Source organism: Dasypus novemcinctus, chromosome 19 (assembly GCF_030445035.2).
Source record: "Dasypus novemcinctus isolate mDasNov1 chromosome 19, mDasNov1.1.hap2, whole genome shotgun sequence".
Classification (NCBI taxonomy): Eukaryota; Metazoa; Chordata; class Mammalia; order Cingulata; family Dasypodidae; genus Dasypus; species Dasypus novemcinctus.
In genome coordinates, this window is record NC_080691.1 from 22,840,524 (window position 1) to 22,856,068 (window position 15,545).

The 15,545-nt window shown below is 60.1% G+C and overlaps 2 protein-coding genes across 4 annotated transcripts in view; one reads left to right on the forward strand and one right to left on the reverse strand.

The window, feature by feature from the left end:
• Nucleotides 1–3,608, reverse strand: part of RASAL1 (RAS protein activator like 1) — a 27,690-nt gene extending 24,082 nt beyond the window's left edge. Inside the window, 2 exon segments of the mRNA XM_058281387.2 lie at nt 3,254–3,279; nt 3,281–3,608. Of these exon segments, the coding sequence (XP_058137370.1) occupies nt 3,254–3,279; nt 3,281–3,319 (65 nt within the window). The 5' untranslated portion in view covers nt 3,320–3,608.
• The window catches only part of CFAP73 (cilia and flagella associated protein 73), a 15,575-nt gene continuing 3,332 nt past the window's right edge, over nt 3,303–15,545 (forward strand). Inside the window, exons 1-4 of one of the 3 annotated variants that reach the window (XM_058281390.1) lie at nt 3,303–3,508; nt 13,832–13,937; nt 14,627–14,731; nt 14,904–15,104. In XM_058281390.1, coding sequence (XP_058137373.1) covers nt 3,318–3,508; nt 13,832–13,937; nt 14,627–14,731; nt 14,904–15,104 — 603 coding nt within the window. In that variant the 5' untranslated portion in view covers nt 3,303–3,317. Of the gene's footprint in view, nt 3,509–4,902; nt 5,016–12,472; nt 12,705–13,831; nt 13,938–14,626; nt 14,732–14,903; nt 15,105–15,545 lie in introns of those variants that run through there. The other 2 variants (XM_023588153.3, XM_004456157.5) reach the window with 2 other exon arrangements.

A 15,545-nucleotide genomic window follows, 5' to 3' on the forward strand; every position in this document is an offset into this window, starting at 1 on the left:
GCTTCTCTGCTCCATAAACGGGGTATAATATTAGCAGACGCCTCCCAGGGGGGCGGGAGGAACTTCACGAACTCGCGCGTGGCTGTGCCCACATGCGGCACCCGCAGGCGTAAGCACTGCCTGCGGGTTTTGCGCCAATGGGCGCTTCCCTGGGTAGGGCACCCAGCCAGTCGCTCCCCCAGCAGGGATGGACCCTCGAAACTGCAGACACAGAAAAATGAGCTTCATCCCCTCGAGTGGCCCCTGAGCCATCAGTGAACCAAAGCCAGGTCCATCCCCCCTCCATAATAAGAGTTCCCGGTAAATCCCAAGCCGTCCAGCCCCACCCCCACCCCTGCCGTGTCGTATGGGCCCCCATTTGTGTCCCCCATGCCCAGGCCAGCCGCAGAGCCCTTATACTTGCGGAGCCCTCTCCCGGGACACTCAGGCTGGCTCCTGCCGGTCATTCAAGTCTCAGCCTAAAAGCCACCTCCTCGGAGAGCCCATCCCTGACCACACTGCCCCCGACACACGCCGCCTGGCCCACAGCTAACCCTCCTCAGATAGCTCTGAACATATGAATTGGGTGTGTGCTTGCCCCAGAGGCCCGGAGGAGAGGAGCACCCGCCACCCAGGGAGTAACAGCAGAGCCAGGATTCGAACCCAGGTGTCTGGGGCGCAGAGCAAGGCTCGCGGCCAGCGGTGCCTCGCCGCTCTGCGCCGTCTTCTCCCCAGGGGCCCTGTGCGCCCACACCGCAGCGCCCGCCCTCTCTGCTCAACGGATCCCAGATCCACCAGCTCCGGCACCTTGGGGTTTCCAGGGAAGAGGGACATTGGCGCCGAGGGCCGGCTCCAGGCTCAGCCCTGCCCGAGGCGCCTCCGTGTTGCTCTCTGGATTCCTTCTCTCGGCCCCCACTGGCTGGTCCCCGCCGCCTCCGGGGTCCTGTCTGGTTCCTCCCCACGCACCACTCCACTGCGTGATCCCCTCTGTCCCCATAGGCCCCACCTCCGGAGCCCCTTCTACGTGGTACTGCAGGCCTCAGTTGCTCCTTCTGTACTCCACCCTAAACCCCCTGGACTGTGAGCCTCAGTTTCCCCATCTGGGCTCTACCTCCTGGACCACCATGGCTGAGTAACTGTCCCCTGCCCCGAGTCCCAGTTTCCCTCTCTGGGTTCTCCATCCCTGGACTTCCTTTAAGGAGGTGGCCATTCCTAAGTTTCCCCAACTGCAGAGGGCGGGCAGACGGGCTGGGGGCCCTGCCAGCTCAGGGCGACACGCCCCTCCTGCCCACCAGCCTGATCCCGGGCCTCCTGCGAGCCGAGCTCCCCACGTCAGCTCCCGGGCGGTGACGCACGAGGCCCTTATCAGACGCCCATCAGGTAGGGGCAGCGGTGACAGGACGGGCTGCCCCCTCCAGACCCTCCGCCTCTCCCACGGCCCCCGGCCCCAGCCCGAGCGTGGGAAAGCAGGTCCCTCGGCCGTCACCGGCCCAGTCTGATTTGCGTGCCAGATGCGGTCAGGAGGCAAATCCAAATGTGTGGACTTGGCCTTTCTGGGCCTCAGTTTCCCCATTTGCAAATGGAGAAGCTACGAGGTCCACAGGGAGTGCAGGGCACAGGGCCTGGCCCACAGCAAGCCCCCGATGGCTTACGGCAGCCGTTGTTAATCACAGTAGTAACAACTAAAATTAGCTGCTCAGGCCTCCTCCTGAGCCCCAAGGACCCCCTCAGACCTGGCAAGGCTTCACCCCCACCTAAGAACCCCCACGGGCATAGAAGTCCCAGCGTGCTCTGAGCAGAGCCCCTCTGAAGAGAGGTGCCAACCGGTAGGGAAACTGAGGCAGGGTAGCTGGATGCCCTCCCCCCTGCCGCTGGCTCAGTGAAGCCCCCCACGTGGGCTCTCTCTCATCTTGGCCCAGGACCTAGGGAGGGAGGACAAGAGGTACAGAGACCAGTCGTGGCTCACCCCCTCCTCAGGAGCAGCACCCACCCGCCTTCCCCCATGGCCGGGCATGTCCAGGACTGGGGGAGGGGCCAGAGCACAGTGAGCTGGGAGCCCACTTTTGGAAAGGGGCTCCTCAGACCCCCAGCAGCTGCCAGGCCCCCACCCCGACCTCATTGCTTTGATAGCTCTGAAGTTCTAAATCTGGGGGGCTCTGAGGTGACATCCCAGCAAGAGGGCGGCGGGGAGCTGGTCCAGGTGCAGCTTGCTGCACTCCCACGGCCCGTGTTCTGGATTATCTCAGGTGCATGCTTGTTCCGGATGGCCGATGGGGAGGGGGCCCTAAAACTCCTAAGCACTTCCCCCCCTTGACCCAGTTGCAGTGTTGGGAGCCAGCAGGGCCCACCTGGGGGTCAGGGCGTAATTAAAACCCCGCCCCGACCTGGGCAAAGGCCGGGCATCCACTTTCCTGCTCCCCTGGGCCACAGAGTAAATGCTAACAGCTGCCCGCCGCACAGTGGGCCGGGCGCGGAGACACCTCTCCAGAGCTCCTGCTGTCCAGGTGAGACAACGAGGTGCAGAGAGGAGCAGGTTCAAGGTCACACAGCAAATGTCCTGCCAAGGATCCCACACCTGCCCTGGAGGCTGACACCCTCAGAGCCCCTTCTGGGCTCCAGGTCAAACTAGAGAAGAACCCCCCTTCCCCCCCAGTGTGCTGATCCGGAACTGCTGACTCAGCCCTGGGGGGCGCACGGCACACCTGCCGGGGGAGGGGGCCATCGGCCCTTCAAGCAGCTCTGGGTCCACACTGGGCCAGAAGCCTCCAGCCTGGAGTGCTCGGGCCACTGGGGCCAGAGGACCCCAGCTGCCCCCAAGCCCGGCCAGCGGGGCCACCTGGTGACACTCTGCGAACCGCAGAGGAAGGGCAGGACTCACCTGGATCTCGGGCTCCCTGGGGCCCCTCCTCCTAGTTCTTCATAGGCCCCCCACCCAGCCCTAGAGAAATCCTACCTCCAACACCTGCCCCACCCCCCACCCCCCAGGGCTGGCGGAATCCAACCTCCTGATCCTCCTCAGCGCTGGAAGACCCCCGTAATACATCCCAGGGGCAAAGACCCCCCTTCTGAGGCTGGAGGGGGCACCAGCTAGGCGCCCCCTCCCACCAAGACGGCCATGGGGATGGGGCCGCTTGCCCCACGCACGTGCACCTGCCTCAGGACAGATCGTAAGCAGGACCCTGTCCGCAACCCGCCCTGGCGCCCGAAATAGGCACCCCCCGCGCCCCGCGTGCTCGGCCCGCCCTTGGCCGCGGCTCGTCCCGGGGGTACTTACACATCCTTGGCCGGCAGCGCCCGGCCCCTCCACCACGCGGATGTGCAGGGAGCTGCTCTTGGCCATGGCGCCTAGCCCCGAACTTTCCAGGCAGGAGGTTCCGAGGCTGAACCCGGGGGCGTCTACATGTCACCAGCTGCGCGCCTGGCGCCCTGCCCCGCGGTCCCAGCGCCGCCTGTCCGAGACGCGGCTGGCGGGGCTTCCGAAAGCAGGGGAAAGAGCGGTGCCAGGGGAGGGGGCGCCCGGACTCTACAGGTAGGAGCCGTGCGCCGAGCAGGCGGAGCGCGCAGGGGGCATCGCTGGCCTCGGTGGCTGGAGCTCCCGGCGGGCGGGCAGGGGGAGGGAGGGGGCGGCCCAGGGCCCTCCCCCCAATCCCGCCTCCCGCGGAGTCCCCCCGCCCGCGCCCGGGCCCCGTCGTGCGCCCTCTGCCGGCACCCCTGCCAAGCGCTCCAGCGCGCCGGGGCGGAGGCGACCGGGGCACGCGGAGGCTGGGCCGGTGAGGGGGCGAGGGGCCCCGGGTCGTGGTGGGCGTGGCGGCCGGCCCCTAGGGAGTTGGCATTGGACTCCGAAGGCGCGGTCGGTCCCCTGCTTGCCCCACCCTCCGGACCCACTCGCACCTACCCTGGCCGCCCCTGCGCACTGTCCCGGCGCCGAGAGCAGGCGGGCGGGAGGCGCGGCTAGACGGTCGCACTCCCCCTGGGGGTCCGTTTAAGGGAGGGGCGGCTTGACGCCCATCTCTTTGTAGTTTCCAATGAAACTCAGACTGCACGGGGCCGCTCGAACGTCACAGATTGGCACTGCGGGGGAGGAAACCACGGTGCGAGGAGGGGGGGGTGAGGCGGGGAAGCTTAATAACCACGACAGCAGTGATAAAGTCACTTACAATTGTTTGAACACTTACTGTGTGCCAGGCATTGTTCTAAGTCTTTACAGGGAGTATCGCATTTTCCGCCTCACAACCACCCTTGAACTTGAGTACTCTTTCCGCCTCACAACCACCCTTGAACTTGAGTACTCTTATTCCCATTTTATGGATAAAGAAACTGAGGGTCAGAGGGGCTCAAGGACTTGCCAGAGTTGGTTTGACTTCCTGGGTGTGAGTCCTGGCTCCGCTACGTGATAGCTGTGTGGTCTTGGGCAAGTCACTTACCCTCTCTCTGTCTTGGTTTGGTTTTCCTCATTTGTTTGGTAGGGACATCATAGTATCTGGCTCACGGTTTTGGGAGAATTAAATGAATTAATGCAGATAAAGTTCTCAGAGCAGTGACTGGCACATAGTAAACTCAGAGAGTGTGTGATGTTTTTATAGTCCTCCCAGGTACGGTTCAAATGTCACCTCCCCTGGAAAGTCCTCCAGGATGTCCTTTGACCCCAAAGTGTTTTCCTCCTTTTTCTCTGTTGCCACAGCTCCAAGTTTGTACATTTTTCAAGTTTTCTATGAGATGGTGGGACGGAAGGGCCTGTCCCAGGGCAGACACTTACACACACTTAATTCTACCCAGGAGTTCACTGTCGCCCTGCCTGAGAGCTCTTAGAAGGGCTGGCCCTGAGCCTGACTCACCCAGGCCAGCCCAGGGCTGGGCACCCACCTGCCGGAGGAGGGGCAAGAGCCAACACCCAGACCGGCAGGACCGGGGTGCTCCTTGGCCAGTCGCAGGAGCGAGGCTCCGTGACCTCCCTCCTTGGCCGTCTACCAGTGCCCCCAGCCGGGCCCGTGAGGGTTCAGAACTCTGCAATTCTCTCCCCAGTTCACCCCCGTCTGGTGAGTCCTCTGGCCCCCCCAGGGACCTGGGCCTCAGTTTCCCCATCTGAGAAAGGGGCCTAGCAGGGCAGGCTCCCAGGCTTAGAAGCATAGCAGCATCCTTCAGTAGGGGGCAAGGGGCGACGCAGAGTGGGATTCAGGAGGGTGGTGGCTCCCACGGGGTGCTTAGAGTCTCCTTCTGGCATCTTTATCAGTAGCTCCCGATCCTTCCCCCAAACAAATGCACAGTCCAAGGGAAAATGGTCCTCGCTCCCCGCCTGCGGCTCTGAGACAGGTGTCCTGGCCCTCTCCAGCCCGGCTGAGCCCAGCTCTCCTGGGAGCCTGCGGCGCCCTCCCCGAGAGGATCGGGGGGGGGGCTAGTCCTGGGGGCCCCCGGGGGCTGCCAGCCAAACTGCCACCCAACCATCTCAGCCAGTCTTCCGGAGCCGAGCAGGAAGTCACATTCCCAAACGCCCCTCCCCCGGGCCCCCGGGGGAACTCCGAGGCCCTGCCTCTGCCAGCCGCGCCTCGGGGGAGCAAGCCCCGGCACCTGTCAGATATTCAGGGTCTGACCCCGCAGGTGCCCGGGGCTGGGGCCGCACTCCCTATACTTTCCGCACGGCCTGGCCACTTCCTGTTGTTCTGAGCAGCTTTGACCTGAAAGTGGCAGGGGTTGAGGTCTCCCAGGACGGCCCTCGCTGGGGAACCAAAGCGGGAAATGCAGCCCAGAGAGGGTGTGTGAGCTGCAGGGACCCACCCAGCAGGGGAGAGCAGCGGGCTGGCTCCTGAGCGCCCCCCTCCTGGGCCCTCGCGGGCTGTTCTGAGAATGACTCGAGAGAGCGTTGTAAGGCACTGGGCGCCGTCCTTGCACATAGTGGGTGCCCAGGAGATGTCCAGCCTCCTCCTCCTTCCCTTGCCCTGAGCTGCTTAGAGGCCTCAGTTTCCTTATCTGTGAAATGGGACTCATCACAGCACTCACTTCATAGGGCATACAGCAGTGCTCACTAAGTGCCATGGCTGTCGCGGACCCTCCCGAGCCCTCCCCAGTGCTGGGCACTGAGTCCCACTGGGTCCTGAGGACGTGACCAGGGTGAAGAATCAGGCCAGCCCTGCATTCCGGGCACGCAGCAGCCACCCTTGAGCGGCCAGGGCTGCTCCGGCTTGCTGAGCTCGGGGAATCCGGAGATCTGTGTCCTGGCTGAGAAATCTGATAGAGAGATCCCGAGATCGGGGCTCCCGCCACCCCGATGGGCCCCACTGCCCAGGACTGGCCAGCCCCCTTCATCTGAGAGGCTGGGCCTGGGGCCCCAGGAGGGCTCACAGACGTGAAGTAGGGGGGCTGCCCATCCCAGCGGCCTGTTGGTGCCTGGGCGGAGGTGTGCTGGTGCCTGTCCCTCTTGGCCGCCTTCCCAGCTCCCTGTTCAGTAACCCCAAGTTGGGAACTTGACATTGGCCACCATAGGAGAATTTACTCCGTGGAAATTGGCAGGTGCTACAAAGGTTTTTCCCAAGAGCCGGTTTACCAGCACGCCACCATGGGCTCCCCGCCACGTGACTTCTGAATTCAATCCTACACCCCCACTCCCACGCACCCCACCTCTGCCCTATCAGCTCCTCCCACCAGGAGAGCTTTCCCGCCCTTTCTCCACATGTTCAAGTCCTCCCTCTGCAAGTGGATACAGGATGTCGGGGTGGGGTGAAATCAAGCACAGCAGAGCACTGTGATGGAATACTACACAGCTGCTAACAAGGATGCTCCTAAAGAGTATGTCGTGGTGGCAAAAATGCTGAAAAACAGAATAAGTGGAGGAGGGAAAAAACAGTGTGTGTGCAACAATATGTAAAGTGTGAACCTGATACCGTAAACTATCACCCGTATGTGTGTGTGATATATACACGCACATAGAATATTATTTTATTATTGGACAAATGTGTATTGAGCACCTACTGTGTACAAGGCAGTGGGGATACAGCGAGGTGCAAGGTCACCCAGCCGTACCTCCAGACACTCGTGGTGCAGCGGGGAAGGCGACAAGAGGAGCACCCCAGGAAGGGATACGCTCCTCCCGAGAGCAGGCAGTGGTGTGGAGAGAAAGCAGGGACGGGGGGAGCGAGCTGCGGCTGGGGGGCGTCTTCGACAGATGGCCTGTGCCTCTCTTCTAATCGGGAATAGTCCCCCCTGCCACCTGCCCTGGAGCTCGGCTCGCTGCCTCCTGGAAGCCCGGCAGGAGCCCTAGGAAGGCTTCCCCTCCCCCCCCCCCCCCCCCACTGCCCCACGGGCCCCTCTCTGTGACCTTGGGCTCATTCGCCTGCTTTCTGCTGTGATTTACATGCTCGCCTTATCTTTTAAATGTCAGGGACAATGTCTGATTCACGCCCGCCTCCCACACTGCTTGGCAGGCAGGAAAAACTCGAAACACACTTGCGAGATGAAAGGGAATCCAGGTCCCTTGTGGGCTGGAATCCTTCCGCTCTCCGGCGACAGCAGGTCAGATTAGGTTTCACCTCCTCTCGCTGCAGGTACCTGGGTCGGGGGTTGAGTCACTGCTAACGTGCCACCTCCCCTCTATCTCTGCACCCCAAAGCCAGGAGTCACCCTCTGGCACCAGCGACCTGTGCGTCCCTCCCCTCCTGGGAAGCGGCCCCGTGCCTGCCGAGGCCAAGATCCGGGCGGCGCAGACGGGCGGGCCCAGGTCGGGGCCGCGCGGCGCGCTCCTCGTCTGCGGAGCACAAAGCCCGCTTGTGCGCGCCGGCCGCGTTCTGGGCAGCGCGCCACGGGGCACAGGCGGCGGCGGCGGGAGGCGCGGGCAGCGTTCCCAAAACCCCCGCCTGCGGGCCGGCTGCCGAGGAAGCGGGGCCGCCCCAGAACGCGGTGTCCGCCTGTCGGTCCGCAGCCCCGCCTCCTCCTTCCACGCCGCCACCCGACCACCCTGGAAAGCAGAAGTGCAAAGGGGGAGCCACCGAAGCATGAGACACGGGGGTGGGGGCCGCGGGTATTTCCAGAGGCTGTGGGTTTGCGGCCAAGTGCAAGGCCAGCTGGGAAGGCGAGTCCTGCTGTCCCTCGGCGGCTCTGCCCAAACCACCACCTAGGGGGTGGGGGCGGGGACAGGCAGGGGGCCGAGGGAGGGAGGCTGGGCACCCCCCCAGTCTCAACAGCGTGGGCAGGGGACTTGGGAGCAGCACCCCATTTAACAGGGAGGAACGCTGAGCCTGGCTGCAGAGAGGCTCAGCCTTCTGGAGACAGGCCACTTGTGCGGGGACCCCGCCCCCTCCTGGAAGCCCTGAGCAGTCCCAGGGCAGGGATGGGTTGAGCCATTTCTCTCCATGTCCAACGCCCAGGGCCCAGGCCGTAGACACACACCAGGCAGGCCCCTTCTCAGCCAGGGTCCCTGGGCCTCGGGTTCCTCGCCTATGTCTTGTAGCACAAAGTCTGGCCCCTCCCGGCCCTGCCGCAGCCCGTTCCCCTGGAATCCCACACTCCACCAGCAGACCCTTGCCCTGCGCCCTCCTGCTCCGGGCCTTTGCACGTGCTCTTTCCTCTAACTGCAGCGCTCCTCCCCTCCGCCCCGCAACCCTTCTCCTCCTGGAGGTCTGGGGTCAGTGTCACTTCCTCAAGCAGGTCACCCTGTCCTCCTCCTTGCCCCCAAGGCCTCTCCTCCTAACGCTCACACCACGTAAGGGCAGATTTGCAGGATTACCTGATTCTTCTGGCTCCCCCCGGGCCCGGGAGCCCCCTCTGGGCAGGTTCTGTCCTGTGCACTGCTGTGGCTTCAGCATCTAACTTGGTGTCTGGCGTGTGGTAAACATGGGCAAAACCGCTTCTAAAAGAATGATAATTAAGAGGGGAAGGGTGCACACCAGGTTCAAGGTGGCCACATCCTCCAGGAATGGAAGAAAGAGACTGGGCACAAGGAAGGAGAAATCCAAGACTGGTTCAACTGTAGCTGGAAAGCTGTGCTTTAGAGGGTAGACTCTGCAGCCCTGTGGCCTGAGTTCAAATCCCAGGAGAGGCTGGGCCCCAGAAGCACAATCCACAAAAGGAAGAATTGCTAAATCCATCAAAATAAAAGCTTTTGCCTTGCAAAAATCCCTGTGAAAAGCCTGGGAGTAACTATCCAAGAAAGGACTTATCTCTAGAGTATATAAAGAATTCTCAAGAGTCAACTGTACAAAAAAAGAAGAGAGAGAAAAGGCATGAACAGACATTTTTCTGAAGAGGACACACAGATGGTAAATAAGCACATGAAAAGATGCTCAACATCATTAGCCACTAGGGAAATGAAAAATAAAGCCACAGTGAAATGGCACTACACACCTATCAGAATGGTAGAATAAAAAATAGCGCCAAAGGCAAGGATGTAGAGAAACTGGCGGGAATGTAAGATGGTGCAGCTGCTCTGGGAAAGAATAGGTCCTTTCTTACAAAACTAAATATGCACTTCTCATACAGTCCAGCAACTGCACCCCTGGGCATTTATTCAAGAGAAATGAAAACTTACAGTCACACAAAAACTGGCACATAAATATTCCAAGCCACTTTACTCAAAATAGCCTAAAACTGGAAACAACCCAAATGTCCTCCAACAGATGAATGGTCAGACAAGCTGTAGCACGCCCACGCTGCAGATTTCTACTCAGCAGTGAAGAGGAACAAACCACTGAAACGTGCGACAACTTGGATGGATGGCAAGAGAACTAGGCGGAGTGAAAACAGAAAAGAAGCTGCTCTCTAAAGGTGACCTGCGGTATGATGCCATCTATGTAACATTCTTGAAATGACAAAATTATGGATGGAGAACAGACTAATGGTTGTCAGGGGGAGGGAGGGGAGGGAGGGAGGTGCATGTGGCTGTAAAAGGGATGGAACTGATCTGTCTCTTGACTGTGGAGGAGGGCGCCCAGTCACACGTCATCACAGTGCATGCAACAATACACACACAAATGAGGATGTGGAAAGAGATCTGAATAAGGTGGGTGGATTGTGTCAATGTCAGTTTTCTGATTGTGCTATTGCACAATAGTTGTGCAAGATATTACCGCTGGGGGGAAATGAGATGAAGGGAGTATGGGCTCTCTCTGTACTATCCCTAATGTAAATCTGCAACTATCTCAAAATAAAAGAGTAATCTGTATCCCTATACATTAGAATGATTTTTTTAAAAAGAAACTGACAATACTTATTGCTGGCAAGGATACAGAGTAACTGGAATTCTTCCATATTGCTGGTGTGAATTTTAAAATAGTACTGCCGGGGGAGGAGATGTGGCTTGAGCAGTTGAGCACCCGCCTCCCACACGGGAGGTCCCAGTTTCAGTTCCTGGTACCTCCTAAAGAAGACAAACAAACAACAAGCAGAATTCAAGCAGCCAATGAAAAAAAAACAAGTAGCAGACAATGAGAAAAGCAGACAACGAGCAAAAACAAATGACCAGGGAGCAGATGTGACTCAAGCAGTTGAGTGCCAGCCTCCCTCATGGGAGGTCCTGGGTTCGGTTCCCAGTGCCTCCTTAAGAAAAAACAAGCAGACAACAGTGGCAAACAACGAGCAAAAACAATGAGCAAACAGATGAAGGAGCCATCTGGGGGGCGGGGGAAGAAGATACAGCCACTTTGAAAAACAGTTTGCAATGTTTTATAGTTAAACATACACTTACTGTACGACCCAGCATTCCCACTTCTACATATTTATGCAAGTGAAATGAAAATGTACATTCACGCAAGTAAAACCTGAATGTGAATGTTTGTACAGGCTGTGTTTGTAATTGCTCCAAACTGGAAGCCATGCCAAACATCTTTCATTTGGGGACTGGATAAACAATCTATAGTATGCAATAAAATACTACCCAGCAATAAAAAGGAGTGAACTATGGATAGATGCATCAACAAGAATGAATCTCAAACGAACACTGCTAAGAGCAAGAAACCTGACTCAAAGGGCGACAGAGATTGCGACACCACTGATGGTATTCTGGAAAAGTCAAAACTCTAGGGACAGAGAGCAGAGCAATAGCTGCCAGGGGCTCGGGCTGGGGTCAAGGGTTGATAAAAAAGGGCACGAGAAACTTTTTGGGTTAATGAAAATGCTCTCTGACTTGATTTTGGTGGTGGCTACACAAATTTATGCATTGGTGAAAACCCACAGAACTAGCCATGAAAAAGAGTGAATTTTTCTGTATGTAAATTATACCTCTATTTTTCAGAAAACAAGAAAAAATCAGAGCAGGGTGTCTTATTATAACTTCACATTGATTCACGCAAAAAGACATTATGTGAACATTAATGCAAAATGCTCAAAGATGAGATGTATGTTATTTTGGTTTTGTTGGGTTTTTTTTTTCCTATAACAAAATTCCTAGGAGTTCTTTTTTTTTTCAGATTTTATATTTTTTATTCATTTCTCTCCCTTCCCTCCCTCTCCCCCACCGTTGTCTGCTCTCTGTCCATTTGCTATGTGTTCTTCTGTGTCCACTTGCATTCTTGTCAGCAGCACCAGGAATCTGTGTCTCTTTTTGTTGCATCATCCTGCTGCATCAGCTCTCTGTGTGTGCGGCGCCACTCCTGGGCAGGCTGCACTTTTTTTTTATCACATGGAGCAGCTCTCCTTGCAGGATGCACTCCTTGCACGTGGGACTCCCCTACGCGGGGAACACCCCTGCGTGGCGCGGCACTCCTTGCGCGCATCAGCACTGCGCGTGGGCCAGCTCCACACGGGTCAGGAGGCTCTGGATTTGAACCGTGGACCTCCCATGTGGTAGGCGGCCACTTGATCAGTTGAACCAAATCCGCTTCCCCTAGGAGTTCTTTTAAGCAAGTAGGCCTTGCAAGTGACTACGGAATTTTAAGTAGTTTTATGCTATAATAAGAAAACATTTTCTGTGGAAAAAATGAATTATTTAAAACGGGGGGGATAAAAGTGATCTGAAACAGAGATGGAAGACGGTTATTTCTGGGTGGAGGGCCCGCGGGTATTTGTTGTTTCTCTGGGTACCCTTCCCATCGTATTAAGTGCCGAGCTTAGTGTCTGACCCGCAGTAAGTGCTCACAGCGTGTCCACTCCTCCCCGCCCCCCCACCTCTCCAAACGCAGACCGCCTGTCCCCATCTGCTGGCCCTGCAGGTGGTACGATGGCCTCCCTTTATCTGCCGTGACTAGGTTAGGGACCCCATGTGGCAAGGCCAGGGGACCCCATCTCCAGCACAGCGAGCCTCAAAAGGCTAGGACATAGGAGGGCCTCAGCACCTTTCCGGGGAGCAAATGACTCAGCACAGGGCTTGGCAAACAGTTGGCTGCCCAATAATTCCGGACAACTGAGCACATAGCCACTTTCGGGCCACCCAATGCCGCGACAGCCTGGAGGAGGCTAAGCAGACTTGGGTGCCTGAGAGAGGGGAGCTCCTGGCTGAGGGGCCGTTCCCCTCCCCGCAGACCCCCCCTCTGCCTCCCCGGGGCCGGTGGATTCCCAGGCCTCAGCCAGGCAATGGAATGTTGTGTCGCCGGTTGCCCCGGCAACCGGGGCCCGCTTGGTGGCTGCCTTTTGCGAGAGCAGAGCGAGCACGCTGCCGTGCCACCCTCCGTCAGAGCCCCCAGGCCCGCCTGAGCTGGTGCAAAACTCCAGCCGGTGGGTGGCAAGGTGACCCGGGCACCCGCCGGGGGAATGGCAACGTACTGGGAGGAATATTTCCCGCTGGCCCTGCAAGAGAAGCTGCCAGAGTGAGTGGCAGGGAGGGCCGGGGGAAGAAGGGCAGGAGTGGGTGGGGTGGTGAAAGTGCAGCGTCCCCCGCAGACCAGGGCGGGGAAAGCCTTACCACATGGAAAGCAAGTCCATTCCTTCCGCTCCCTGAGCTGCCCACCCAACGGCTGTGCTCTCCCCCGAAAACCAGCCTTGGAAATGCAGCTGCCTCCTGCACACCCCGTGGAGGCTGAACGTAGTGGGCGGCTGCCCCCCCCAAAACCTGCCTCCCCTCCCGCCCCCCAATACGCCTGCCGCAGTGCTGGCGGCGGCCCCCTTCCCCCGCCCAGGCTAAGACTCCTGGGTCACCCTTGCTTCCTGTCTCACTCCCCTCATCCACCCCATCAGCTCTGCTCCCAAACTGCATCCAGAACCCACCCCTCCTCACCGCCCCAGCTGATCAGGGTCATCTCGGGATCATCCCATTGCCCCACCCCGGGCTCCTGCAGCCTGCCCTGCGTGCCCCTCCCCCATCGCCCATGCTCCCACAGTAGCCAGAGGGCGCCCGCCTCACTTGAGTCAAGGCCAAAGCCATCCCTCCCCACGGCCCCGCCCAGTCGTCTGACTCTCACCTCTCTGACCTCAACCCCCTCTCCCTCCCCCCCCATTCTCCTCCCGCACTGGCCTGCTCCTGCCCCTTCCACACACCGAGGCCCTTCCTCTGGGGACCCTGCATCTGCTGTTCCCTCAGCCTGGCATCTGTTCCCTGCACATATCCGCATGACTCCTCCCTCTTCCCCTTCTGGTCTTTGCTCAAATATCACCCCCCCACACCCCGCACCTCCCGCAGAGAGACTGCTGACCTCCCCATTGAAAGATTTCCTGTGGTCTCCTAGTTTGTCATCGGTGCACCTACTGCGCCCCAGCGTCACCTTATACCTTTGTTTCTGTGCCCCCAGCAGAATGCCAGCTCCTCAAGGGCGGGGGTTCTGCGCCTTGCCCACAGTTGCACCCCTGAGGTACACGGCAGGGCCCGGCGCAGAGGAGGTGCTCAGGACAATTCACTGAGTGAATGACGACTTCAATAGCCAGCAGGCAGCTAATGGGGACAATTCAGGAGCCTGACTCTTGCCTCCTCCACCCCCAACTCCGCCTTGCACCCCTTCAGGAAGATGCCAGAGCAGGCCGTGGACCACTTCCCCCCAGTGCTGCGTCTCCTGGAGAAGAGGCAGGAATTGGTGGAAACGGACGAGGGCCTGCGGGCCCAGAAGGAGGTGAGCCCTGGCCACAAGTCCCCAAGAGTTCGGGAGCCCAGATGGAAAACGGGAAGGGGAGGGGAACTTGTGGAGCCAACTTATTCGCATCAAGGCCTGGGACAAGCCATTTTGCCACTCTGAACCTTGGTTTCCTCTTCTGTCAAGTGGGGATCAAGAGAGGCCAAGCGTTCAGCGTGCACTGAACACCTGTCACGTGCTGAGCCCCGTACTGGGATCTGGAGTCTCACCATAGTCCCTGTCCTCAGGGGGCTCGCCATCTGGAGCGGGAGACGGATGAGCGCCCCGGTGGCCACCGCGGTGGTGGGGGAAGCACTGGCAGGGGCTGTGGGAGCTCAGAGCTGGCCCCTCGCTCTCCATGGGGGCAGTCAAGGAGAGCTTCCTGGAGGAAGCCATGACTTACCAGTGGCTGGCGGGCAAGCCAGCTTTCCAGCAAAGGGGGGTGGGCAGGAGGGAGACCCAGCTGAGGGAACAACACCTGCAGAGCCAGGTGCCTGGAGGAGACCGCGGAAGGTGGGGCCGCAGCAGGAAGGGCAGGGACGCTGGCCCGAGGGGCTGCGGGAGGGCGTGTGGGCTTGGTCGGGAGGGCGGCGGGAGCCGTGCGCGCCTTTGGGCGGAGGAGAACCCCAAGGGCCAGGACCAGCGATGGGCGAGCGCAAGTGCGAGCCCGAAAGCCTTTGCCCTCCCAGGCGTTCCAGGACTCCGTGGCCGCCGCGCAGCGCCGCTGGGAACAGCTGCGCCGGAAGGAGCAGGAGCTGAAGGCGTCCTTCGTCCGCTTTGACCGGTTCTTGCAGGTAGGTAGAGCCCGCAGGAGGGAGGGAGGGCCACAGGGTCGCCCCTGGCCGAACGCGGCCGGCGGCCGTGGCTCTGTCGCCGGGGGGCTCCGCGTGCCAGCGTGGCGGCGCGGGAGGCGCAGAGCCTCGCAGGCCCCGGAGTCCTGACGCTGTCGCCTTCCGCGGCCCGCAGGACGCCGAGGCCCGACGGCGCCGCGCGCTGCGCAGGGCGGCCGAGGAGCGGCGGGGCGCGGGCCGCCAGGAGGCGGAGGCGCGGCGGCTGCGGGCCCAGCTCGCGGGGCTGCTGCGGGAGCGCGCGCGCCTGCAGAGCCGGCTGGAGCGCCTGGCGCCGTGCGCGCGCCTGCTGGGGCACGTGCTGGAGCGGCGGCCGGAGGTGAGCGCCACCCGGCAGCGCGCGGGGGCTTTGGGGACGGCTCCTGGGGCACTGGCTGGGTGCCCGCCAGGAACCACCGCTTCCTAAGCGCGACCCGTCCGCCTGGGACGCGCTTTGAATTCCGTGAATCCTCCCCACTGCCCAGTGACGTTGTCAACCCCGTTTACAGCCGGGGAGACTGAGGCCCAGAAAGGTCATTCTTCCTTGAGTTCACACAGGCTGGTACGAGGCTCGGGGGTGGACCCAGGCATTCAAAAATACGAGTCGACTGAATGCATGAATATTAATGACAGGTGGTAAAGCCGAGCTGGGCTTGAAGGTCCTGGGGAGGCGCAGGGGGGTAGGGCCGGCGTCCCGGACTCTTCAGCTCCTGCTGTCCCCACTTCTGGACAGGGGCTGGGTGATGTCCCCATTTCGCAGTGGGGCAAACTGAGAAGGTGC